At 49.1% G+C, this 27,667-nt stretch overlaps 1 protein-coding gene across 3 annotated transcripts; it reads right to left on the minus strand.

The window, feature by feature from the left end:
* On the minus strand, positions 1-27,179 carry Mecr (mitochondrial trans-2-enoyl-CoA reductase). Of its 3 annotated transcripts, none has more exons than XM_038335275.2 (11): positions 26,977-27,179; positions 15,178-15,275; positions 14,206-14,337; positions 11,989-12,132; positions 8,839-8,941; positions 7,623-7,725; positions 6,124-6,197; positions 2,993-3,053; positions 2,782-2,854; positions 472-669; positions 1-388 (listed from the first exon to the last, which is right to left on the minus strand). In XM_038335275.2, exons 1-10 carry the CDS (start codon positions 27,150-27,152, stop codon positions 512-514), a joined length of 1,122 nt encoding a protein of 373 aa, XP_038191203.1. In that variant the 5' UTR covers positions 27,153-27,179; the 3' UTR covers positions 1-388; positions 472-511. The 3 variants fall into 3 exon arrangements, with proteins under 3 accessions (XP_038191203.1, XP_038191205.1, XP_038191204.1); XM_038335277.2 differs by having other exon boundaries at positions 27,027-27,165; XM_038335276.2 differs by lacking the exon at positions 11,989-12,132.
* Between the last annotated feature and the right edge of the window lie 488 nt (positions 27,180-27,667).

Consider the following 27,667-nt stretch of genomic DNA (forward strand, 5'->3'; position numbering starts at 1 on the left):
TGAGAGCCACAGGTATAATGTTTATTCCCTCAGTTACAATGGAAGTTCCCTCAAGGTGGCCCAGACACCTGAGATCCTGTGTTCACAGTCTCTTAAGCTTTAATGATCTCAGCCTGGCACTCACCTTGGCAGCAGATCCCCTTGCCCTGGACAGACACACACTCTGGGAGAAGTTAACCACCTTTCCCCTTCTGCCAGATCCTAGGGCTCACACTGCTGAGGGTGTGACTTCTGCGCTTGGCAGCAATCCCTCAGCCTCTGCGCTCAGAATGGTCAGGCAGGGCAGGGGCTTCCTAGTGCTGTGAGGCGGCAGGTGCACAGCAGTCCTCCACAGGGGGATGACCTTTAGTCTTCATCCTGTCCTCAGGAAGGCCGGCTTCTCATCCTCCTATAAGGAAGAGGCAGTGAGCAGAAGGCAGCCTGGGGAAGACTGGGGTCCTCATAGAAGGGCCAGCAGCCAGCCAGACTTACGGGTCTGCACTCTGGCTTTCCTCCTGGTCCTCTGGGACAATCACATGGTGAGAATCTGCTTTGAAGACACAAAGGGCTTCATAGAGGCTTCCAAGGCCTGCTGGTAGTCCTGCAGTGGAACCTCAGAACAGGCGGGGGCTGTGAGCTGGCCATGGCGAATGAGGTCGCAGAGGGTGAGAATCAGCTCCTTGAACTCATCTGCAGCAGGTGGGAGGAAAGTCAGACAAGAAGCGAGGGTCTGACATTGTGAGGGCCAACATGAGACAGGGAAACATGAAGAGAGACCCTAGGAAGTGAAGGGTGGGCACTGCCTACCTTTCTAAGGTGGCTCAGAGCCACAGAACAGAACGGGACTGGTGAAAGTGGCCCTGACTGGTGGTGGGCAGCAGTAGAGAACTAGAGAAGTCAGAGGAGGCCAGAAAGCCAGCGTACCAGGCACACTGCTCGCTGTCAACAGGTCAGACGAGGGGAGCGCTCCTTGACAGCCCGGGGCTTCCAAGGGACTCTTCCACTAAGGCAACCACCATCCTTCCTGGGCCTGCCTCCTACTGAGGGCCAAATCCACGCAGAAGGCCAAGTGAAAGCTGTGGCTGAAAACTCACTCTTGAAGTCTAATCCAGTTGCTGATTAAAACACTGCTCTGGCGGGTGTAGTGTCTCACACCTTTAATCCCAGCTCTTCAGAGGCAAAGGCAGGTGATCTCTTGAGTTTCAAACTAGCCTGGTCTACATAGTGAATTCCAGGATAGCTAAGTTACATAGTCTGACCCTGTCTTGAAAAAACACAAAACCACTATATTGGCTTCCTAATCATCTTCAAGGTAGGAGTATGAACTAAAAAAAAAAAAAAAAAAAAAAAAAAGCTTATTAAGCCTTTCCTAATCTGGTCAGAACCTGTTCTTCAACTTCTCAGTCCAGTACCAGGCTAATGCTCCAGGTGTCAGAACCTGCTTTGGGTGCTGGGTTCCATGCTCTCTTCTTAAATGTTTACACTGGGAGCTAGGTGGTGGTGGTGCACACTTTTAATCCTAGCACTCAGGAAGTAGAGGCAGGTGGATTTCTGGTTCAAGGACAGCCTGGTCTATAGAGTGAGTTTCAGGACAGCCAAGGTTACACAGTACACAGAGAAATTCTTGTCTTCAAAAACAAAACAAAAGAAGCTTACATTGGGTGGGGTGTATGTACTTCTAAGTGTATGTGTGTAGGTAAGATCAACACACATTGAGGTATCTCCCTGAATCGTCTTCCTTATTTACAGACAAGGTCTCACTGTGCTGTCCTGACTGACCTGGAACTCTCTATGGAGACCTGCCCACCTCTGCCTCTCAAGCGCTGGGACTAAAGCTGTGCACCAGTCTCAGAACACCTTTAGTTTTTGAGTCTCTGAACCTGAAGCTCTTTATTTGGCTAGGTTGGCTGGCCAATGAGCTCCAGGGATCCCCGTCTCCCTCCCCCTTAGCCTCTCCCTGTAGTCCTGGGGTACAGGCTTTATACATGGGTGCTGGGAATCTGAGCTCAGTCCTAAGCCTGCTTGGCAAGCACTTCAACCGACCTGGTCAGCCCCCAGCCTTCCATTCACCCCCGATGAGCTTTTGCACGTATCACTCTACTCAGAACACCCATGCGCCCACCACTCCCCTCCCTTCTTTCCTTGGGCCAACTCCATGGCATTCCTCATTCTCAGCTGTGGCTCCTAATCTGGGCAGATAGGCCCTTGCAGGAAGAGGGCTCATCTCACTCTGGCAGCCCCATTCCTAAGATGGGATAGCTTTGGGTAATTGACTTAGTGGCTATGAACCTCAGTTTTCTCCTCTGTCAAATGGCTCAAAAGAGTTTAGACCCACAGTGCTTAAACTAAGGCAGTTCTGCAGCTAGGCCTGGGCAACCTGGATCTGGTGATGCTGGAAGCACCACGTAAATGTTTTTTTGTTTCTTTGTTTTTGTTTTTCCCTTTTTTGAAACAGTATCTAGCTGTATAGCTAAGGATGGTCTGGCCTCACAATCCTTCTACCTAAACCCCTAGGGCTGGGATTACATGTGTATTCCATTGCACCCAGCCCGCTCTCTTTACTTGGCAGGCTTCCCCACCACCCCCAGACAGCTCCTGGGAACAAGGGCTGGTCCATCTCTCTGGACTCTGTGGCCAGTCTAGAAGTGATGCGCTGGCTGTGACTGTGGTCAACTCTGTGCTTTAATCCTGCTGTAAGGCTGTGGACTCAGTCACTCTGCAGGTCTTAGAGTAGCTAGCTGGTCACTTTATACTAGGTTCTACCCTCCGGTAACCCTTGGTATCAGACAATCAGCCACTCACCTGAACTGTGGTTCTTCTTCCACTGGGACAACCAGAAGCCCCGAAGTCTGAGGTCTTTAAAAATGAGCAGGCTCTGTGGACACAGGAGGATTTGCTGGGGCTCCAAGTACTAGAGCTCAAAGCATTGCTTCAGGTATAGATCCCTGAGTTTAGATGGCTGCAGGGCAAGGAAAGAGACATCCCAGCCCTGGGCTGCAGGTCCCCAGCTTACCACAGAGGCTGTTACAGGTTGCTTGGCCATTCCCCCATAGGTCACCATGGTTCCTCCAGGCCTGCAGAGTTCAGAGATAAGAGTGGGTACAGACAGAGACAGAACCTACCATGGCCTAAGGTCCTCCAAGAGGAACCTGCTAAGACATTTACAGGAAACAACTCTGGCTCTTGGAATCTCTGGGGAGGTTAAAAAAAAATACAGCTTCTCAGTTTAAACCTCTGATTTAAGGAATTAGGCAGGGACTTTTATTAAAAATAATACACATGCTGGGTATGGTAGCACATGCCTTTAATCCCAGCCCTCGAGAGGCAGAGGCAGAGGCAGACTGACCTGTGAATTTGAGGCAAGCCTGGTCCACAAAGTTCCAGGCATGCCAAGGTTCCAGTGAGACTGTTTTAAACAAAGCAAGCAAGCAGACATAATGAGGCACAGGGGTACAAGCCAATAGTCTCAGCAGTTGCGAGGCAGAGGCAGCAGGATTAAGTTCAAGGCCAGTTTCAGCTACATAGAGATATCCTGTCTCAAAACCAAATACAGGGACACACACTCATGCTCCAGGTAATCAAGACGATGATCCAGGGTTGGCCCACCCACGGAGGCTGAGGCTGTGTGCTGTCCTGAATCTCCTGGACAGCAGAGCTCACAGCCAGGCTTAGTCTGGGCTCCACCTGCAGCTACAAAAGTACGATCTGAGTGTTGTAATGAAGACGGGTCAGGCCTTTCTAAAGATTCCTGCCATGGCATGGAGAGCCAGCTAAGGAAGGAGTGACGTGGACAGGGAAGGTGACAATGCTGAGTGTCCTCTCCGGAAGGGGCTTTTTTGGAACCTGCAGTCTGACGGCCATCTCAACAGTTAAACAGGCACAACAAAAATACAGTGTTTTGTTTTTGAGGCAGGGTCTGGTCATGCAGCCCAGGCTGGTATCTAATTTGTAATCAGCTGAGATTCCAGGCAAGTGCCAATATGCCCAGCTCTAATGTAATTTCTTACAGTGAATAGGTGAGGTTATCATATGCTAGACTTAACCTTTGATGCCTTCCCTGCTCCTTGAGTCTTTTAGGAGTTGGTTGGTCAAAAATGACCTAAGGCACATTTTATTTATTTTTATTTTTTAAATAAATATTTTTTATTATGTATACAATATTCTGTCTGCGTGTATGCCTGCAGGCCAGAAGAGGGCGCCAGATCTCAGTACAGATGGTTGTGAGCCACCAACCACGTGGTTGCTGGGAATTGAACTCAGGACCTCTGGAAGAGCAGGCTATGCTCCTAATCTCTCCAGCCCCCTGAGGCACATTTTAGAGCAACTGAGGAAAACTGTAAAGGACCTAATGGAAGTAACTGCTGTATCGACCTCCCTACCTGTCAGTCATAGTGCTGGGGCGGTACTTACCTCTTCACAGTTTAAGCACATGCTCTAAGCCGTATCCTCGGGCTCCTATTTGTTTTCTCTCTGTGCTGCTGTGTCTCTGTGTACGTGCCTGTGTGTGACTATGTCTGTATCCTATGGTTGCCTCAAACTTAGCACATAGCTCAGTCTGGCCTGGAACTCACAGCAATTCTCTTCCTTAGTTTCCCAAATGCTAAGGGGTGCCCCACAAGCCTGGCTTAGCTTGGCCTTAAAGTTCCCCTCAAATGGCTCTCACTCAGGAAAGAAGCTTCTAGGGCAGCAGTTCTCTACTGTGGGTCATGACCCCTTTGGGGCTGAATGACTCTTTCACAGGGGTCACCTAAGACCATTGGGAAACACAGCTATTTACGTTACGATTCAAAATTAGCAAAATTAGTTATGAAGTAGCAATGAGATAATGTTATGGTTGGAAGTCACCACAACATGAGGTAGGTCCCAGCATGAGGAGGGTTGAGAAGCATTGTTCCTGGAGAAGCCCTCCCCTGTACCAAGCACAGCTCTCAGCATGTTATCTGTACTGTCTCCATGAATTACCACAGTATACCATCAGGAGAAACTGGTGTCTCTTCTGTAGGGAGCGCTGAAGCCCGTCACTGCCGCATCACCTCAGCGTCTCACACCAGCCGCAGAGGCAGGCCTATCCCCTACTCCCATTTCAGGGATGAGGAGACTGAGGCTTGGTCTTTTTCATATTTCCCCTAACTTTTCACAGATTCATAACTAGTCAGTAGCAGAACTGGGCTTTGAACTCAGTTCTTTTAATGTCAGTGTCCATACTTGTGACCCCTGCTTCCTTTGACAGCTGCACGAAGGATGCAGTCAGCCTCACAGACTGTTCATGGACTGAACAGGAGTGTCCGTAGTTATGAGAAACTCGGGCTCAACTTTTGCTGTCTTGCCAACTATACCTTGAATGAGGTGATTGTTCTTTCTGGGCTTCATTTTTTAAAGTCTAGAATGGAGATGGGGCGGGGGACACAGCTCAGCGATGGAACATGTGCTTAGCATGCCCGAGGCCTTGGTTCAACCCCAGCACCCAAAGGAAAAGCAAAACAGAAATTTGGAATAGCAGCAGCTGCCTAGGGCTGCAGGACGGCATGAAGGTCACTGCAGAGGCTGACTTTCAACACAGCCGCGCAGCTCACCTGTCCACAGCTGGTAGGTCACTCCAGTTAACAGTGAATGGAGCTCCTTCCTCCCCGGTGGTGGGAGTTGGTAGAGTGCCCACCTCTTCCCCCTCAGTACTTTATGTGCTTTCAAATGTTTGTAAGAGCTGTAATGTTTCCTTCACACTAATCCTAGTTTTAACAGACATTAGGACAACATCAAAGCACTTAGTTCAGACTGGGTGACTGCTTTTTTTTTTGTTTTTATTTTTTATTTATTTATTTTTTTGAGACAGGGTTTCTTTCCAACAGTCCTGGCTGTCCTAAAACTCTCTCTGTAGACCAGGCTGGCCTCAAACTCCGGAGATCCGCCTGCCTCTGCCTCCAGAGTGCTGGGATTAAAGGTGTGCACCAGCACCGCAGGCTAAGGAGTGACTTTTTGAGAGGCTCCTAGGTGGTGACTCCTGGGTCCTTGTGGGGAAAAGAAGCTGACCAGGCTTCTTATGCACTGAGGGTGAGGCTGGGGAGTGCAGGCCAGGAAAATGTAACTTCCTGAGTTGCACCTGTCACCAGAGCCCTCCCCATAGAAACCTGCAGTTGAGGAACTTACGCGAGGTGCCGTAGCAGCTCTGTGGAGCTCTTCCCACCAACACAATTGAGAGCCAGTCGGGGCAGGGGCAGGTCCTAGAAAGTAAGCAGCCTACAGTGAGAGTGCAAGCTGCTGAGTCGGGTTTGAAGCTGCCACAAGCAGCAAGTGCTGTACCAGGGAGAGAGAGTGAAGGAAATGGGGTGTGGTGACTCTTGGATGTGTTATCTGCCCAGGAAGCGCTTTAGCAGCTTCATCCTGTTGCCCACCCTGGGACTCTGGGAAGCACAGATAAAGAGTATCTCTGGTCCGTGTCAAGGAACAGAGACGTCTATCTGCGATGTGCTGACCTCCACTTCAACAATGTTCTCCAGGGCAAGCGTTCAACAGCAGGTGTTTGGTACTTACATATGGTTTAGTGCAGAAAAAACTCCAACCGGGCCTGCTCACTTACTGGGTCGGCTGTCCCACCTGCTATGTGGGTTGATAGAGCATCCCACAGATGTTTAAAACCTCAGCTTTCCTAAAGTCTATCTGCTTCTGCCTCCTTCAGTGTCTGGGCACTTACAGCATGTTGTCCTATACTGAGGTTGGGACGAGCTTTGTTCTTTCCAGAAGAGAAGGTGGTTTTCAGATTAGAACAAGGAGCCAGCTCCAGACTTCCCAATTACAGGGGATGGCACAGGACAGAGGGCATTGTTCGCTAGCTGATGGCTTTGTTTTTAATTATTTTCTTTTCTTAATTTGAGACAGGGCTTCTCTGTGTGTAGAAGGAGCTGTAGGCCGCGTCCCACCACCCAGTTCCCAGCCTCCTGGCTAGCTTATGCCCAGAAATAATTACATGGAAACTGTATTCTTTTAAACATTGCTTGGCCCATTAGTTTTAGCCTCTTATTGGCTAATTTTTACATCTTGCTTTAATCCATATCTAGTAATCTGTGTAGCACCATGAGGTGGTAGCTTACCAGGAAAGATCTTAACTTGTGTCTGTCTCAGAGAGGAGAGGCATGGCGACTGCCTGAGGCATCTGTCTGACTCTGCTTTCTTTCTCCCACAATTTTGTTTCGTCTATTCCGCCTACCTAATTTTTTGTCCTATTAAAGGGCCAAGGCAGTGTTTTTATTAACCAATGAAAGATGACCCTTCTCCATCATCTGTGTAACCCTGGCTGTACTGGAACTTGCTCTGCAGACCAGATTATCCTAGAAATCATAGAGATCCACCTGCCTCTGCCCCCCGAGTGCTGGGATTAAAGGTGTGCACTACTACCACCTGGCCTATTTTTAAAGATTTGTTTTCTTTTATGTGTGTGGATGTATTTTGCCTGCAGGTCTGTCTGTGTACCATGTGTGTGCCTGGTGCCCATGGAGATCAGAAGAGGGCAAGGGCATCTGATCCCTTGGAACTGGAGTTACGGATGGTTGTGAGCCACCATGTGGGTGCTGGGACTCAAACCCGGATCACTTGCAAGAGCAACAGTGCTCTTAACTGCTTAAGCACGGCCCTGGCCCTGGGCTGGGTACCTTGAAGATGGTTTTTGTCTCGGGGATCCTTAGCTCCTCCTCTGTGAGGACATAGTCAGCTCCCAGATTCTTTAGTCTGTCAGTTAGCTTCTGGATGTCAGGTCTGGAAACCAAACACAATAAGAGGCCTTGGTCACACTGGCCAACTTCCCTCTCTCAAGCTCCCAAGACCCCTCTGCCACAGCTTTGAGAACACGTGTTTCTGTTTTGAGACCTGGGATTGAGGTTAAGCCAGACCTCACATAATTTAGTCATGCCCCACCAGTTCTTGCCTCATTTCCCCACTGCCGTTCCTCCCTGTAGAGCCAGGCTGGGAGACAATGGGAAAACCCTGTCAGTGTGCAGGCTGGAACTACTGGTGCCCAGGCAAGAGCCACTCTCCTTCCTAGTTCTGTCCAGACACTACCTTCTTTTCCCTTGTTCTCCAAGGCACTCAGGGCATCATGCAAACACTCTTGCGCAGCAGCCCTGGACTCTGGCCCGGGCACACCGCAGAGTCAGGGCTGAAGTAAACACTAATAGTAAGAATGGACTCCACGAGCGACTAGGCCACACTGGAGCACAGTGAAGCTTACAGGGACTAGAGGGGACAACGGAAAGAAGGAAGGTCTGTTACTGACTTGCTGTGTCCTCCTGAGCAAGCTGCTTCCTTTCTTGGAAACTTCAGCTTCCTCGTCTGTAAAAGAGATCACAAGCCTGCCCCACCTCCTTCCCAGCTGTGTTTAGTGCACAAATGCCAAGTGGACGGGGACCATGGGCTAGGGAGTTCACACAACGGTACACCTCAAGACCCTCCCAGCCGGGCGATGGTGGCGCACGCCTTTTAATCCCAGCACTCGGGAGGCAGAGGCAGGTGGATCTCTGTGAGTTCGAGGCCAGCCTGGTCTACAAGAGCTAGTTCCAGGACAGGCACCAAAAACTACAGAGAAACCCTGTCTCAAAAATCCCCCCCCCCCAAAAAAAAAGACCCTTCCAAATGGGAGCTGTGGTTTTGAAAGTCTGGGTTACATTAAGCCAAGCTCAACTGTTCAGTAAGGACCACCTCTACCTCCTTCTGACATCTCTGTTTCAGACTTTCACACAGACTTCTCTGCTCTGGTGAATGCCTGCACTTCAGCGGTCAATCACTCATGCTTACACAAGCGCGCCATCTGGTGGAGATGTGGGTACCCACAGGGTACCAATTTCCAATATGGGATTAGACCTCCCCCCATACCTGTCTCTGACCACATTGATGGTCTTTAGGCGAAGGGCTGAGGCGATCTGGATGACTGCTTGCCCCACTCCACTGTTTGATGCATTCTGGATGACAGAGTCCCCTGTGGAAGAGATCCAAGTCAAGTCCTGCAAACCTTGGCAGGTTGGGGGCTCCCAGCCTGGGATCCTGGGGCAGATCTAGGACCCAGCAGCACAGCCTTCTCAGACCTTGAACTATCACTCTCTGCTATCTCTGTACTTCCCACGTTCTACCGCACCCTGAATGCTTCACGGGACTCAGCCACGTGCCTGACCTTGATCATCTTCCCAATTTTTAAATTTTTTTTTCTTTTGGTTGTTGTTGTTTGGTTTTTCGAGACAGGATTTTTCTCTCTGTGTGTACCTCTGGCTTTTCTGGATCTTGTCCCGTAGACCAGGCTGGCCTTGACCTCAGAGATCCACCTGCCTCTGCCTCTCAAATGCTGGGATTAAAGGCATGTACTACCACTATCTCTTTCTAATTTTTATGTCTTCTGTTCTCTGTTTGGACCATTTTTTTAAAGTTGCATCTTTGCGTGTATGTATGTGTGCATACATGTGCATATGTAGGTCAGAGGACAGCTTGCAGGTGTCTAGTTTTTCTACCATGCAGGTTCAGGGATCAGACTCATGTTATCAGTCTCAGTGGCAAGCACTTTTGCTTGCTAAATCATCTCCCTGGCCCATACTCAGCTGACGTCTCTGGTTCGCAATTTTTTTTTTTTTTTTTAAAGTTCAGCTCAACTGTGGCTTCCTTCATGAGGACTCTGATATCTCACCAATGTTCAGGCTGTAACTGTGTCCTGTACACAGCTGTACCCAGGTCCGCATCTACCAGTCACCTGCAGTCCTAGGAGGGCTATACCTTTTTCCCCTCTGTAAGGGTGCACTTGAAATGGATGAGAGCCATACTGGAGAAATGGGAAGCTCCAGGGCCCCACAGAATATTTGCTTTTGCTTTGTGGTGCTAGGGGTGGAACCTATGGCCCTGAGCATGCCAGGCAAGCACTTTACCACTGAGCTACCCTCACCCCTACAGAATGACTGTGCTCAAAGCCCAGGATTATAAAATGGGAGGAGACAGCTCTCACACACAGTCTCATTCTGAGATTCCTGGAGGCAGGATCGCCATTTCAGACTGAGGTAGAGGTAAGAGCCAGTGGCTGGCTGCTTTGCTTTTCTGACCTTCAGGTTGAACCCCAGTTTCTCTGAGTTTTTTTTAAATTGTGCTTTAAGAGGCAGTGTGGTGCAGTAGGGTAAGTATGGGCTCTGGAACACAAGGAAGCTGGGTGTGCATCCTGCTTCACTGCTGACTGTAACAAAATGAGACAGGCCACATCACGTCCTCTTCAAACTTCAGTTTGTCTTCCTCAGAAAACAGGAGGCCTGAGAGTGCCTATCAGAGCATCTATGACTGAAGCCAAATGAGCAGGAAGATGCTCTGCTGACTGGGAAACACTATCTGGTTTTGAAAGTCAGCAAGGGTCAGTGTAGAATGGGCTATAGCTGGTGGCAGACTCCTGGGTCAAGCACGCCCATTTGCCTTGGCCAAGGCTTTAGCCTGTCTCTTGCTAGTACGTTCTCAACCGTGTGGGCTGCCAGCAGCACTGATCTGTTTCAGTCAGAGGCTAGTACAGGAGTGCAGAACAATAGAGACACTGAAGCAAGTGCCGGCCTGCCAAACGCTGCTGCCCATTATCTGTGCTCATTTATGCAAATGTCCTAGTGAGCAGTGTGACATTTGTGCTTACTTTGGTCAGATCATGAATTTGTTTGGCCTCATCAGCCCTGAGGCAGCAGAGTGGAAATGTGGCCCGCAGGCACTTTAAGTGGGTAGCATCAGAATGCCTGGCTCTGTCAAGCACTGGGCTGCCCTAATCAGGAGTGGCCTCAGACTAGGACATGAGATGAGGCACCCAGCGTCTGCTTTACTAGGATGCTCAAGTCTCTCACCACACCTGGCTCTCTCCACCAGAGGCACCCAAGACTCCCCCTTGTCATGGCTGAGGGCCTTGGTCGGTGGCTATCTAGTTGTTTCATAGTCCAATAGCTCTTGGCCTCGGTCCCTTACTGGCATGAGAGAAGAACGGTAGTGATTTCTACAGCCCTGCTTGGCTCACAGATATGCAGTATACAAAGAGGGCCTTCACACGTGGGGAAGGTAGGGCTGGCTGGGGGCATAGAGGAGTGGCAGAAGGACTGCCTGGCATGTTCCAGGGCCCAGATTATATTCTAGAACTGGAAACAAGACCCCCCCAAAGCAATAAAACCAAACTGGCCCGTCTTCTGTCTTTTGGGGGTTAATTCTGCGGTGTATCTTATGAGGACCCTTAGGGGATTATGGGGATGACAGCCGTAACTGGTCTTAGTGGGCTCTGCCTCTGTCCTTCTTGCTGTCCCACTTCCCCCACTCCTGCTTCTAGGGACGATTTCCCAAACAGTTTGCCCCGAGGTCTGCTTGGTTTTTGCTTTCAGAGGAACTCGAGTGACATTTCTGGCTGCTTACTTGTTCCCTCACTGGTGAAAGGAAGACTAAACATCACACTGTGGTGACCCGCGGGTCTCTGGCACCCCTTTACTCTCCACCTTACGGGGGAGCAGTGATGTGATGAGGTGATGCCTGGGTCCAGACCCTGCTTGTTTGCCTGGGGCTTGAGTTCTCCATGCCCCAACAGGACCCTTCTGCACTGCTCTGAAGATGAGACGCTCTCTGCAGGACGATGCCGCAAAGGCGCTCATGTGAGGGCAGAGCTGAGAAGTGCTGAGCAGAATTATTAACACCAAGTTCAGCATTTTATTGAAAACAGTGACACTGTCTGTCTCCCCTGGCTTTGTGTCCCCAAAGCTTAGCACAGCTCAACACATTTTTGCTGGGTGACAACATTCCAGCCCCAGCTCTGGGGAATGTGAGCAGCACTTCTCAGTGTGTCCTCGAGTGTTTTCTAGGAACCCATTGAACACGGTTTTACTTAAAGCATAAGATTTACTCAGGTTAGAACTTGTCACTGCCCCTAGGAACCCTCCCTCCGCCACGTGTGCCAGTGAGTTCCCAAGTCTTTTGGCCCAGGATTTGGGTTGCACTCCAGTGGGAAAACCCGGGTGCTTGTTTCTTCAACTTGTAGGTGCCTACCTGGCTGCAGCTGTTCAAAGTCCACCAACATCCTGTAGGCTGTGCAAGGGTTGACACCTAGGGTAGCAGCGCTCTGGAGAGGGATATCCTTAGGGATTCCGATCAGCGCTTCCTCACTGAACACAGCCTCAGTCCGCCAGGTTCCTGAGTCAGGATGAGGCAAGGTAGTAAGGAAGGAACCCCTGCACTCACAACCCCAGGCTACCCTCTATGGTACAAGGGCATCGAGGGTAGAAGATTTTGAGCAACACTTGGAGGAAAAAAGCTGGCAGTGTCCGAGTCCTCGTGAAAGTTACATGCACAGCGATGTAAAATAATAAAGCAAGTTTAAGTTAGGCTTAGTAAGTCATAGCCCAAAGAGTCCTGATAGAGCATAGTGGGAAACACGTGAGACAAGACTCCACTGGGCGCTCTCTCTGTTTGTGTTTGAGTCTGGGCAATTTTTGCTTCCCAAGCTTTAGCTCCTTGTATGCTGGTCTGGGTAGATGTTGTCTGCTATTCTACTGGGCAAGGTGTTAGGGAATCAGGGGAGTAAACTAAAAAAGGTCAATCCAAGATTCAAATACTAAAATTTCTATATGTAATCCTTAACAGCTCGTCATTATTTTGTAAAAAATGAATGAACAAATCAGTCTGGGGCCTCAAACTGGCCTCAAAGATAAAGGGTAAATTAATGGCAGCGTGTATAGTTAGGTGTCCCTTTCCGGCCAAAAACTAGAGGGAAAAAAAAAAGCTAAATGGTAAGCCTGAGATTTTCAGTTAGCTAGCTGCTATCTCAAACACCTACTCTTGGGGGGCCACACAGAACAGCCTTTCACCACCCTAAAGTTAAAAGCCAACAGAAACAAGGGCTGGAAAGACAGCTTCGTGGCTGGAAGTCTTCAAGATGACCCAGGTTCAATTCCCAGCACACACATGATGGCTCATAACCCTTTTTAACTCCAGTTCCAGGGAAATCAGATGCCCTCTTCTGGCCTCCAAGGACATTGCATGCCTTTGGCATACAAATACATGCGGGTACTAAATAAAACTTTAAAAATCTTTTAAAAGGCAGGATGTGGTGGCACACACCTTTAATCTCAGTACTTGGGAGCTAGAGGCAGGTGGATTCAATCTGCGGCCAGCTTGGTCTACCCTGTCTCAGGAAAAGAAAAGAGAAAAAGAAAAAGAAAAGCCTACAGAAACAAAATGTGGGTTAATTATTTCTTCAGCTTGCCTAAGGAAATGAAGCTATTTTCATGTCCCAAGCTCATTTCATCCTGGGCAGAAAGCAGTTCTCACAGGGACCTTAATAAAGAGCTCAAGAGACAAAGCCGAGAGGTGTTGATTCTTTGTTTTCTCTGGTATGCTGTGCCTGCTCTCTTCCTACGTCCACTTTATTAAAGCTCTCTTATCCTTTCCTCTGGTCTCGATTTCATTCCCTAACCTTAGGCCACCTCGCCCATCTCGGGGAACACTGCCTTTTGCGGCTCCCATGAAAAGCCATCTGGATAATGGACGTGCCTCGGAAACATAAGGCTGGAAAGCAGAGCGCTCTAAGGACACTTTTCCATACATAAATGAGACACTGTCCTCAGCTTGGCTCTTCAGGGCCCCACTCTACCTCTGGAACCTTCTTCTCATTATGTAACCACTCCCCTAGGCAGATCCTCAGCTGGGGCTACACTGGAATTTCCATTCCCAAACTCACTCTGATATCTGCTCAGCTTACTTCTTCCATAGGAAGGGCCTTTTGGCCCATCTCTGCACAACAACTTCTCCACCAACAACCTGTTCTAACAGACTTTATTACACAGTCTTGCTCGAATCTTCCTCAGGAGCATCTGTCTGTCTCACACACATGCATGCAGAGCAGCCCTCTGCTTCCTGTGGCCTTGGGGTACTCCCTTTGTTGAGGTCCTGCCTTCCTGATGCTCTGGAAGGCAGGGAAGCCATATTTGTAATCTGTACCATCACACCTTACAGTCCATACTCAGGAATCAGATCCTCATAGCTCCAATGAACATGGAGGCAAGGAGATGGACACGCAGGTATGTCCCGTCAGGGCAGAGCAAACGGGATTCTGCTCTCTTGGCTCAACTCCATGCTATTGGAGGCAGGCCTATGAACTTAACAATGAATCCTTCACTGCCTAGTTACACCAAGCCAGTGGTCTCCAGAGTAGATGAGCTAGGATCTGGAAGAATAAAATGGTGGCTCACACCAGGGGACACTCACCTAAACCAGCAGTTGCTGGGATCACCCAATCTCCCGGCTTCAGTCGAGACACACTGCTGCCCACTGCTACCACCTGTCCGACACCTTCATTCCCTCCGACAGCAGGCAGCTTGGGAAGGAGGCCATAGTTCCCTGGGAGAGAAGAATCCAGAGGGCATATATTGTGATCTGACTAAAAGTGTTACCCATAGACTTGCATATTTGAACACTTGGTCCCGAGCTGGCGGCACCCTTTCAGGGAGATCTGGATTTGTTGACGTATGTCACTGAGGGTGGGATTCAGCCTTCAAAGCAATGTGCCATACTTAGTGCTTGCTTTATGTTTTGGGTTCAAGATATGAGCCCTCAGCTGCTTCCTGTTCATGCCTGTTCCTGTGTCCTGCTGTTACAGATGCTAACCCTCTGGAACTGTATACCCAAACAAACTTCCTTCTACAAGCTGCCTTCCTTATGGTGTTTTATCATGGGAACAGAATAATAATACAGTCGTACTGCCTGGTTAGACTCGAGAGCCTAGACTTTGGGGTTATTCACATCTGAGTCCACCAGGGCCCTGCATTCACTACCTGCCTACCTAACCAAGCTCTGGCCTTCTGCTTTCCTGTCTTTGCGGGGAGTTAATACTCTGTAGTACACAGTTATCACCAGGGCAAGCTAATACTCAGTGGTACACAGTTATTCACCAGGGTAAGCTAATACTCTGTAGTACAGTTATCACCAGGGTAAGCACAAGAAAGAAAGGAATCCAGAGTGTCACAAGCTCTTCAGAGGGGTAGGTTTACCACAACTGCAATCCTCCCAATTCACAGAGCCTCATGTTCGGAGGTTGGCCAGGGGGCTGATATTGTATGCAGACAGCCCCTCTAATGGACAGCCAGTGCTAATCCTGAGAATTTCATACCCTACCTGAGGAGGAGTGGAAAGGAGGCAGCTGCTGAGCCAATTAACATAAGCTCCAGAGACCAAGGTTACCTTGGATCATATTTATGTCAGATGGATTGACAGGGGCTGCCAGCATCCTCACGTGGACGTCAGATCCTTCCACAGCAGTGAGCTCCAGGTTTTTCAGTCTAAGTACAAAGCCACAGAAAGATATTGTTACCAGCGAAGACTAAGTGTCTTCTGTTCAAACTGTCTCCCCAAAGTAGGTCAGCAACACATCTCAGTTGCCATGTGTGCCCAGGAACCTGGTTCTGATGGAGAAGAGATGCTTCGAGGACCAGCACAGAGTGTGGGCTCACAATGACTACAATGGATAATTCTTGCTGGCCTTTTAGCACCACGGCTCAGTTAGAGACAGAAATGTTAGTGAGCCATTGCCGGCGGGGCCTTCAGGTGCCCTGAAGCTGCTTGGTTCTAAGAACGCCTTGCACACACTTTAATACAGCCACTGCATCACCTGGTGAGGGCACTGCAAGTGGTTCTTCCAAATAGGCACATATGGAAACTCCAGGTCAGACCTGGCCTCTGCCCATGTGTTGGTGGCAGAGGGGACATTTCCCTTAGTGCGGAAAGTGGGTGATGGAGAGAGCGCCTCTCTATTTGTGACTCTGCTGCTGAACTCGCACCCCAGGGAGATGGCCCTTCTGGGCTGGGGTCCTGGAAAGAATGCTGGGGTGGAAACCACGGTGCCAATCTCTGCCACAGGGTGGCTGGGCACCACGAGAAAATTTCTTCTCTGTGCTGGGCTTTGTGATGAAGGTTTGAGCTACACCCCTCCCACAGCTCTCAAGAGGGCCTGACTTCAGCTCTCACAGAAAAGGTAGGTGTGCAGCCCCGGAGGCAAAGCAGAGAAAGGCAGGTCTCTGGGCTCACCATCAGTCAGTCTAGGGAAAATGTGAGCGCCAAGTTCAGTGAGAGGTCCCGTCTCAAAGAGGAAGGAAACAACTGAGGAAGACACCCCAATGTCAACCACTGGCTTCTACACATGCTTGCATGGGTTAGCTCACCCACACACATGTACAAACCACTGGCTTCTACACATGCCTGCATGGGTTAGCTCACCCACACACATGTACAAACACATGCACGGGAACCCCACATATGTAAAAAAGACCTGTCAGGAGCCTTTGAGGTAACTTTTGTTATGTTTTGGATGGGTATGATGGTATACCCCTATTCCAGCACTTGGGAGGCTGAGGCAACAGAATGGTGAGTTCGAGGCCAGTTTGGGCTACATAGTGAGACCTTGGGTCAAAACACAGAAGTGGTTTTTATTCCAAAATTTTGTTTGCTTTTTTCAAGATGCAGTTTATCTGTGTACCCTGGCTGTCCTGGAACTCGCTCTACAGACCAGGCTGGCCTCAAACTCACACAGACCCGCCCCTCTCTGTCTCACAAGTGTTGGGATTAAACGTATATGCCACTACCATCTGGCCTTATTCTACTGCTTATTGTGGTAGCAGGAAGCAAAGCTGGGTCCTTTGAAAGTGAAGTCTGCACTCTTAGCTGCAGAGCCATCATCTCTGCAGACCCATGGAGGGGTGGGTGCTTACTGGTTTGCTCAGCTTTCTTCCTTTTTTTCCTTTTTAAATCTTATGTATTTACAGTTTGTTTTTTATTTTTAATGTGCATTGGTGTCTCTCCTGCCTGTGTGATCTCCTGGAACTGTAATTACAGATGGTTGTGAGCTGCCATGTGGGCACCGGGAATCCTCTGAAAGAGTAAGTAGTGCTCTTAACCACTGAGCCATCTCTCCAGCCCATCAGCTTGCCTTCTTATAGCACCCAGAACCACCCTAACGTGCTGGGCCCTCCCACACTGGTCACTAATTAAGAAAATGCTCTATAGGCCTGCCTGTGGATAGCCTGAGTTTATTGATGCAATCTCTCAATTGAGGTTATCACCTCTCACATAACTAGCCAGTATAGCTGCTGACGAGACAGTGCTGATCACTGCACTGCACCGTGAATCCCCATGACATTTCCATGACTGCCAACTCCTTCTTTCCTGAAACTTAATGTTTCAGGCCTGCAGTGCTTCTCTGCCCAAATGTATCTACAAAGGAATGGTTTTCCTCATTTTCCCTTAGCAGAACCATAGAGAACTCTCAGTCAGAGGCTCCCAGCATGGTGCCACAGTATCCCCACACTAAGCCAGGTGATCCACCCTCCTACAGAAATCTCACCTTCTTAATTAGACCCAAGGCAAGGTCTTGGGCTAAAAGTGTGACTTTCCACGTGATGTTTCTACTAACAGTGACCACAGGCAGGTTCTCCTGAGCTCTTCTCTCCACCAGGCTCTGTGAGGGGAGCTTTAAAACTGAAGGCTTCTGGGGGGAGGGGGCGTTAACAGCCCACATCTAGGGAAGCACAGGTCCTTATGATGAAGTGTAAACTGGTGACTTCAAGCTGACACTGATTTACATGGCTGTACCCCAACAGCCAGAACTGAGTTTGGGGATCCTGACAGCCTACAAGAATCTCTGAGAATCTAGGGAACGCAAGCTAGGAACCTCTAGACTGTCATGATCCCATAAAGAAAAATGAGGTTTCACCATGATTAAGAACCTTCTGTCGGTGGTGGCACATGTCTTTAATTCCAGCACTCCAGAGGCAGAGGCAGGTGGATCTCTGTGAGTTTGAGGCCAGCCTGGTCTACAGAGAGTTCCAAGATAGCCAGGGCTACACAGGGAAACCTTGTCTCAAAAAACAAAAAAGAATGAGCTAAGAAAATAAACTAATAAATTCTCACAGAAAATGGTTCACTAGGAACAGTGGGAGGTCAGGGTCAGAAGAAAAGGCTTTGCAAAAGGAAGGTAGTACCAAGGATTTCATGCATGTGTGTACATAGCTGGAGGAGGGAGGGGTCCTCCCTACAATAATAACTGCTACTTACTGAGTGTTCACCAGCCAGGCTCCCTGCCAACTGCTTTATAGGCCAGCTTCCAGCCCATTTCAATAGCTGCAGACTATTGTTCTGCTTTTATAGCTGAGGAACAAAGGCACAGAAGAGGTAAATAACTTGCTGAGGGCTGCTGACAGTGGGAGGTGGTTGATCTGATTTGAACCTGGCACTCAAATGTTAACAGAGGCCACCTGGTAAGCACTGGACTCCAAACCAAGCAGCAGGCAGTGAAATGAGCTCTAGCCTGACCTGGCCCAGAGGTTGACTCTTGCTGCAGCAGCCTGAGGGGGAGGAAGGGAGGTTGGCATTGGCACAGGAGGTTGGCATTGGCACAGCCTCCCCAGTAGACCTCACAGGGAGGCCATCAGAGATATATCTCTGGGACTATATATCAGGTCTACATCCCAAAGAAAATTCCAGCCCTGAGCAAATCGGTTTTTGGACTAGCTGCCTCTTTGTGTTATCCTATTGCTTCTCCCACACTCTGACAGATAATCAGACCTTTCCTGTAGGATGACAAAGCTTGGGAGCTCAAGCAGCTTAGACACAGCTTTTCTTTTCTCTGCACATTTTTCTACATGCTCTTCCCTCAGCCAAGAATTTCATTTCCACAGCTTCACCGTTAAATAAAAATTCAACTCAGCCTTCAAGACCCAGCTCAAACTTTATCTCCCCTAAGATGTCTTCTGAACCTCTTCCTGGTGCTGGCAACGGTCACTTTCTTAGCCCTTCTGTCCCACAGCAGGGTGACTATGCCCCTTAAGATCATCTCATGGGGGGTTAATATGCTTGAGTTTATGAAGTTTGTCCATCAGAGTTTTTAATTGATGAAGACATAGGCTCAAAATCCCTTTTCTGGAGTTCTGGAGTCTGATGTCCTCCAGAGTTCAGAATCCTGAGTTATCTAGACCCTCAGGGGCTGAGTAGCCCCATGGTCAGGTGCTCCTGCAGCAAATGGCATGAATATTCACAGCAGGTGAACAGACAGTGGCAAGCTGGTTTTCCCTCAGAGTCAGTTTGCGGAGCTTCCTGCAATTGTGGAAAGGAGTTTGGGTCGTGATCCTTCAGACCTAAAGCCCAGGACCCTCTTTACTTATCACATGGATGGAAGGAGGGAGAGATTGAGGGGGGGGGGTTTAAATTTTTCCTTAGTGATTGACAAGTATCTAGGATCAAACTGTCATTTCTAGTGAGAGAATGTGGCATAAAAGTGCCAGTCACCCGAGCTGGAGAATTGGCTCAGCCGTTAAGAATACTGGATATTCTTCCAGAGGACCCAGCTTCAATTCCCAGCACCCACATGGCAGCTGACAGCTGTCTGTAATTCCAGTTTCAGGGGATCTGACACCCTCACTTCAATGCACAGAATATATGTGTGTGTGTGCGCGCGCCAGTCACCTAGGAAGTCAAGGGAGAGAAAGGTCTGTGATGGTTCCCAGACTTAGTCTGGATTCCTGGCTGAGCAAATGGTGAGGAAGGATGAGGGAGCTCACAGTGGACACAGAGGTGTTGTCTTTGAAGTCTGATGCAGGTAACCTGCAGGATGGACAACAGATGATGCTCTGGCTAGACGTAACGGGCATCCAACATAAAGAGCTGCCAGCCCACTGTGTAGGGGGAATCTAGAGATTATAACTCAACTCTGGCCACCAGGTCAGATAACAAAGGACAGCTGAGTCTTCCCAAGCCTGTCAGTCTGCATCTACAGGCTGCTTAGTCTTTCCAATGCTTATGCTTCAGGCATCATCATGATGATTTTAAAAAGAGAAGAAGCTTAGAAACTAGGTTAACTGGCGAAGAAGAAGGAAGAGGAGGAGGAGGGAGAAAAGAAAGAGGAAGAAGAAGAGTAGAAAGTCTGTTCTTAAGCCAGACTCCAAGCCCAGGCTGAGCACTCATGTTGGAGGGTTCTCCTAGGAGACATTAGCTTTCCCTGGGATTCAGGACATCATACATCTGGGAAACACGGCCTGCTAATCCTCTAAGAACCAGGCTCCAAGAAGTCCTGCAGTAGAGGAACCCAGGTAGCTTGGCCCAGGTACCCTGACTGAAACATGACTTTCATAGGCCAGCCTACTTCCAGATAGCAGGCAGGACACTGGACTACAAACTTCCTGGCTTCCTTTGGCTCCTGGGAAGTCCGGCTGAGATCCACAGAGGAGGGCAGAAAGGTGGGTAGGGACAGGTAGAGCAGAAACTAGAGTCTAGGAAGTAGAAACTGCACACACCAGCGGTAGTGAATGCTACCCGCCTGGGGTAAGCTTCGTTAGTCCAGCTGCATCTCATCAGGGAGACCAGCCCCAGCCTGCCTCCATGGAATGCCATCAATACCACAGACATGGCTGTTCCTGCAGTCGGCTCTAACGGCGTCGTCAAGGATACGGCTGCTGAGACAAGAAGGAATACAGGGCTGGGCCTGAATTCTAGGAGCTGGCCCTCCAGTGCAATGATAGCAATTCTTGTCCTGATTCTGGCTTTTTAAGTTCACCAAAGGAAACGATGGCTGTGTGGCTGAGCTCAAACGAGGCACCCAAACATAACCTGGCTAGACTGCAACTCGCTGCCCCATCACTGTTCCCCTGGGAGTCTGACGACGGCGCCAGGCAACTCCAAGGGCTGCCACTGTCTCAACTGACAGATCCCAGGCTGGATAAGGTCACAATGGCTCCTTTGAGGCTGAGGCTGTACACCTGTGCTACCATATGAAGTACAAGGGAAACAAAAGCAGGCAGAAGAAAGAGCCTTTTGAGACAGGAAAAAAGCGCCCAGTCCCCTGGGACTGGCTCAGTTCTGTCTGCTGGGTAAGGTAGACACCAGCCAGCAATGCCGAGCACTCTTTCCTGCCTTCCATGTTTAATTAGCCACCATTTGTTCTTATCTTTCATCTTTCACTCCATCACAGCAAATCATTTCAGACAGACCCAGCTGAGAGAGCGTGTCACTGACTAGAGACTTCCCCATCTGCTCAGCACATGAGCTAGGAATGTGTGTCTTCACACAGCACTGGGCAAAGGTAACTGACACCTCATGTGGCCTTCCTCAAGTCTGCATGTGGTCCTCATGATCAACAAGCAACCTTCCGTACCTTAGAGAAGTGCTTGGGGTGCTGGGATTTTACTAATTAACAAGCAGGACACATGTCACAAGTGGGAGGGAGATGGTGCCTCAGCTTCTGGCTTGTGACCCATAGCAGGGAATATGAGTGGCCTTAGCCGGTGGAGATCTAAAGGAGTGCTGGACTCTTAGGGACCAAAGCTCTCTGTCACTCATCAGCCTTGTCGGGCCTCTTTTGGCTTTTCTGACTCAAGGTAATCCTGCCCACCTTCCACTTGGGACTCATCTTTTGGTCTGTCAAACACAATTTCCACTGCCCTGACTTTTTTGTATGTGTAGGTCTCACTGTGTTGCCCAGCCTAACCTTTAATTCCTGGCCTCAGCATTCCAAGCAGCTGGAGCAGGTAGTTCAGTGGCTGCTTGACTTTCCCGGAGCTGTCAGAGGATGACTGGAACAACGAAGAGTTATTCCTCAGTTTCCATGGTGGTGATCTGCTATAGTTCAGACCAGAAATGTCCCTGTGTTAGAGGTTTGGTGGAGGGCACTGTGGGTAAGAGGTGTAACCCTGAGGTTGGTCTCAGGTCATCGAGGGTACCTAGTCCTTTCCTCTCTGGATCATGCTAAGGAGCATGGTTTTGGTGCATGTCCCTATTCAGAAGCAATGGCACTACTTGTTGACCACAACCTCCAAAATGTAGTTTTCTAAGCAGTCTCGCGCATGCGTTGTGACAGAAGGCTACTTAACACAAGGTCCCATCCTGCCTTGGTAGGAAAGAGTGCTCTTGGGGATAAAGGCCGGTAGATGTTTGGTACACAGAAGGGAGAGCTGGGAACGTCTGTTATTGGCAATAGAAGCTGCAGGGAGAGTAAGCATATCACCACTGCTGGTCTTGGCTGAGTGATTTCTTCAGAGGAATGACTGGAATGTGGACCACTGCTGTTGCATGTGGTGCCAACAAAACATCTCAAGCTAGTATGATTCTGTCATCTGTTCATCTGCTTCTAAAACAAGGGCCCGTCTGAGCTCACCCTGAGTGGGAAAGGCCAGGAAGCATTTAATAGGACAGATAGGAATGTGACCTGGAGCTGCACTGAGTGACAGCATCTCTCAGAGGCTCAGGATGGAGGGATAACATCTAACCTACTGTGGGATTCGATGTGTCTGCCACATTTCACCTCTGAGGCAAAAGGAGGAAACCGGGACAGTGGGACATGGCATGAACTCCATAGTATAGTGAGTGTGAATCCCATGACCTCAGCGTAATCTCCTCGGGGTCAGTTACATACAGATCCCTCCCAGGCATCAGTAGGTAGCGAGGCATTCAGGGCTTCTGCACCTGAAGCCTTTTTTGCTCAAGACAGTCCTCTCATATGGCTTTGACTTCTTGCTAGTCTGACCGCCCAAGGGCAAGAGAAGGAACTAGGCATCCCTCTTCTGGGTACTTATTACATTCTGAACATATCATAGCATCTACCTCACTGGGCTATCGTGGCCCAACTGCTGGACTAGACTGGGTTTTTCTGGGAACAATGGTATAAATCACTTGTCTCTGAATCTTTAGGGCCCAGCATCTACCTGCCCCTCAAAGAACCAATGCTGGCTAGTTTCCTGTATCAATGAACACTAAGTCAATTTCCTTCATCTTTGACATGAAAAAGTTCTCAACAGAGCACCAAACATCAATTTAAAAAATATTACAATTCCAGTTTAAAAACAAGTTACCCAGAGGGTTTTAGTTTAAACACCGACATCAAGTGTAGAAAAGACTCGGAATAAAGAGCACCCTATGAGAATGCCTTACCAACTTAACCCAGGCCCCCTAAATTCCATCTGGTTTAAATCAGAAAGGGTATAGAAAGCAAAGGTTTCCCTGCGTGGGTTTATCCTGCAGTTGGCAGGTGAGAAACCACTTTGGGTGCTAGGGGTTTCTTTTGGTGTTTTGAGACTGCATCTCATGTTGCCCAGGCTAGTTTCAAACTCACTATGTAGCCAAGACTGGCTTCAAATTCCTGATGTTCCTTCTACCAGCTTTGAGTGCTGAGATTACAGTTGTGGGTGACCACACAAGCTGGATGCAGGCGCAGGAAAGAAGAGGGCAGAAACTGGTACCTCCCTCATCCCAGGGCAGAACAGAAAATTCGGGGCCACTGAATGACCTATAATTTCACTTTCTCTTCTAAACAATCATGATTCTAATTTTATACTCCATTCCATCCTGGAAAACCCTTTCAGATGACTGTAATGCTTCTTTCAGTCTTTGTCTCCACTGGGGACTTCCATCCCCACAAAGAACTTTTAAGCAGAAACACTCTTGTTGTCCTTTGGGCAAGAGCCTTTCAATCTTGAGATTAAATTTCCTTCTCTTGTTAAACTGGAAAGACTGAACAAAACTGGATGATGCTGATTTGTGATGCCTAGGACTGAACTCAGGGCCTTGTGCATGCTAGGCAAGGACACTACACTGAGCTATAGTCACCTTGGTCCCATTTGAATACCACAGTCTTCACAGAGAACTTAGCTTGACACTTGCTACTTCGTGGGAATACAAGAAATGAGTTACTTCCACACCAGCACTTAAGAGAAAAGCAAAGATCTGAGGGGATGCTCCCTAGAGTAGGGGAGAGGAGAAGAATGGGGTGGGGGGAGTAATGGACATCATGGCTTCCAGAACCTTCTAGAGCTCTACACAGAGAACAGGCTCTGACCACCTCTGAAATTTGCAGACTACTGTAAAATCCTGCATTCTGACTTCATACCTTTCCCTAGTGTCTCCCCAGCTCTAATACTGGTCCACAGTACAAAACACACCCGTCTGGGAACTGTTGTTTGGATTTTGGGTAGTCTCATGACCCTACTCATCACCAGATCCAGAGATGCCCGGTCACCGGGATGTGAGAACACTTGATTCTTCTGAGGCTGTGGTTACTGTAAACCACATACAGGACTACAAAGGGAATTTTGGCCACGGGCCACAGCCCACACACAAACAAAGTTGCCTGAATCTGGGTCAGAAGGGAAGGTCATTCCAGACAGGGAACAATGCCTACTGCCTGGCCGTCTATCCACAGGCATTGCTTCCCAACACTGGCTGGACATCAGTCACCTGGAGGCCTGTGAGCTTAAACAACAGACACCCCAGACCCACTATGCACTTCAGAGGTGGAGCCTGGAAATCGTTTCCAAGTGTAGCACAGGTGACTGAGCTGTGAAGCCCAGGTTGAAGGGAATGCCTGGTACAAGTGTCATGTTCTGAGCTTGGGGACACGACTTGGGGTCTAACAGAAGACAGAAGCAGCTGTCTTTATTTCTATCTGCCGGCAGACAGGGCTGTTCCAGCTTCTCTGATTCTCTAACAGGAAACCAATCAGGAGGCCACAGCACACAGCTGCTCAGCCACTCGAGCCTTCCTCATCGCGTTGGGAGAACTCAATAAAAGGTGCACCTCTTAATGAAATGAGCTTCGGGTTCAGCTAACGCGACAGGAGCAGCTGTTTCACGCAGGCCTATGAGAGAGACACAAATGACAAGCCTTTGGGAGCAGCAGCACACCGCTCTCCTTTTGGGGCCATTTCTGAAATGGAGGCCTGCTCACAAAGGCTTTATCAGCTCACCGCAGCAAAGTCTTCAGGGAAATGTCTTCCCTGACATGATTCATTGCCTCTCAGCAGAATACAACTAGGGGGCTGGTGCGATGGTTCAGCTGGCAGCGGAGCAAGCTGTGAATACGATGATGACCGGAGTTCAGTCACCAGATCCCAAAAGATGGAAGAGAACTGTCTCCTGAGAGCTGTCCCTGATCTACGCACGTGCGTGTGTGTGCGTGCACACTGCTGAGCTCAGATATAAAATGTTTGACCAATCCACCTCTCAGCCTTCTATGTCTATAATACCCTCTCTGAAAATTCTGTTGGATCTTAATTCAGAATTTTTACATATGGATTACCAACAAATAAATCTACATGTAACTTGTCAGTCTGAAGAGCCGTGAAGGCTGCCTGGAGCAGGGCGAACATGAAAGCCCCAATCTGGAAAATCCTTGGTTCACAGCAAACATACACTGTGATGGGGTGAGTACAGGCTAGGTGCTTTGCTTTGACAGGCAGAGAGGAGCTGCAGAGAAGCTCAAGGTCGTGTACCGGCCACACCCACCTTTAGAGCAATTTCAAAGAACGATCAACCAGTGATTTCAACTCCTTGAGGAGCTAAGGCAAGAGGACAAATTCCAGGCCAACCTGGGCAACACAGGGACAACTTGTCTGAGGTGGGAGAGAAAGGAAGAGGAGCAGGAGCAGTGGAGAACAAACACATCTGTAATCCTGGCACTGGCAGTTAGAGGTCAGACTTTTTTTTTTTTTTTAATGGGACTTGGAGTTGCACTTTTAACTCCAGCATTTGGGTGGCAGTGGGCAGAGGTAAGAGCATCACTATAAATTCCAGGTCAGCCAAGTCTACTTGGCCAGTTCCAGGCTAGCCAGGACTAGACAGGGAGACCTAAAGAAGGAAAGAGAAAACAATATTAAGAAGATGCATGTTGGTAAACATCAAATTTTTTGTCTTTTGTTTTTGAGGCAGGGTTTCAATATGTAGTCCATACTGGCCTCAAATTCACAGTCTTCCTGCCTCAGCCAGTGCTGGGGCTACAGGCACACACCATCATGTACAGCCCCTGAATTGTGTTTGGATCTTTAAATTTTTTATATATTTTGCTCTGTGTGTGTTTTGAGACAAAGGCTCATTAAGGAGCCCATGCTTGTCTCAAACTCACAACCCTCTTCCCACAGCACGCTGGGATTATGAAACAACTCGTTTTTATTTGTTTGTTAGTTTGTTTTGATACAGGGTCTCTATAGTCCTGGCTATCCTGGAACTCACTAGGTGAAGCTGGCCTTGAACTTACAGAGATCTGCCTGCCTGCCTTTACCTCCAGAGTGCTGGGATTAAAGGTGTGCACCTACAAGCCGGGTTTAAACAACTTGTAACTAGGTCTAGATACATAAGTGGTGTGGTGGAAGGAAGCTCACATAAGGGGCCAGAGGTGAATTCCAGTCCCTATTCCAATCACTAAGTAACTGTATCACTTTGGACAAGTCCTGCGAGCTCTGTGAAACCGAAACCATAACCTATTGCGGGGAGGAGGGGGGGCACAAGGACAGGACAGGACACGGATGACACTAGAGAAATGGCTCAGTGGTTAAGGGCATTGACTGCTCTTCCAGAGGACGTGGGTTCAATTCCTAGCATCCACATGGCAGCTTACAACTGTCTATAGCTCCAGTTCCAGGGGATTTGATGCTAATCAACATAAAATAAGTTAAATAAATGTTTAAAAAAACTTAAAAAAAAACCCAATAACTTATTGCCTATTTAACTCAGAACTGACGATCCAAATAGATGTAAAATTACTCTGATTTCTTCCTCTGAAATATAAATCAACAAAGGAGTAGAACTTAGGGAGACCATATGTTTAAATTCCGTTTCTCACTGGCTGGGTGACTTTGGGCAAGTGGTTTTAACTTTCGTATGCCTCGGTTTTCTCATCTGCATAATGAGAACACATCCAATAACCACCCCCCGACGAACGTTGCCTTGACAAGCCATCGAAAGCATCCCCCTAGACAAAGGAGTGCCTGCCACAATCCTCGATCAATATCGATCAACAAGCGTCGCCCTTCGATCTTGCACCTGTGCTTCGCGGGTCTTCCGCCACCAGGAAGCACCGGAGTCGAGTTAGCGAGCGCGCCTTGGGCTTCGGCGTCTGTCGGACGGCGGCGTCCGCTTCCTCGGACCCTGTCCTCTCCTCACGGTCCGCCGCCCGCCTTAAAACCCTCCTGGGACCCCCAGCTCCCTGCCCGGCGTCGGCGCCGACTCTTACTGGATGACCTTGGCCGGATCCCCGTGGTTGCCATAGATCAGCGCCCGCACCTTGGACGGCTCAGAGGAAGCGGAGTAGGAGGACGCGGTCCGCCCGCGGCGGAGCCAAGTCTCGAGGAGACCCGCAAGCACAGGCGCCCGGGCTCGCGCCCCTGTCAGCAGTCCGCTGACCAACATGCCGCTACTAGCGCTGTCAGAAGCCGGCGCGCCGGGTCACGTCATCTGTTCGCGACCGCAAGCCTGAGCCTCGCCCCGCTCGTGGCCACGCCCCTCCCCTTTAAAGAGGCCTCCACTTGGCTGTCTTGCCCTGTATCTGCGTTGGAGAAACGGCTCCCGGCTTGATGTGGGGGAGTAGGGGGGGGGGTGGCGTAGAAAAATCAGGAAGCTGGAAAAGAATTCAGAGCCAACCAAAGCAGCATTCCCAGCGAATAGAGTCTGGGACTAGCCTAAAGCTGCGAATACTGCTCGCTGTGTGGTGTTTCATTTGGGGAAAGTCATTTACATTTTGGCCTCAGTTTCCCTTTCCCACCATCTATTGAGCTATCACCATGCCCTTTAAAGTATCACTTCCTCTCATCTCCAGTTCCTCAGAACAACACCGGACTTCATCACCATCATGTTGTTATATCGTTTTTTTTTTTTTTTTTTTTTGAGACAGGATTTCTCTGTGTAGTTCTGGTTGTCCTGGAACT

The sequence above is a fragment of the Arvicola amphibius genome, chromosome 6, assembly GCF_903992535.2.
Source record: "Arvicola amphibius chromosome 6, mArvAmp1.2, whole genome shotgun sequence".
Lineage (NCBI taxonomy): Eukaryota > Metazoa > Chordata > Mammalia > Rodentia > Cricetidae > Arvicola > Arvicola amphibius.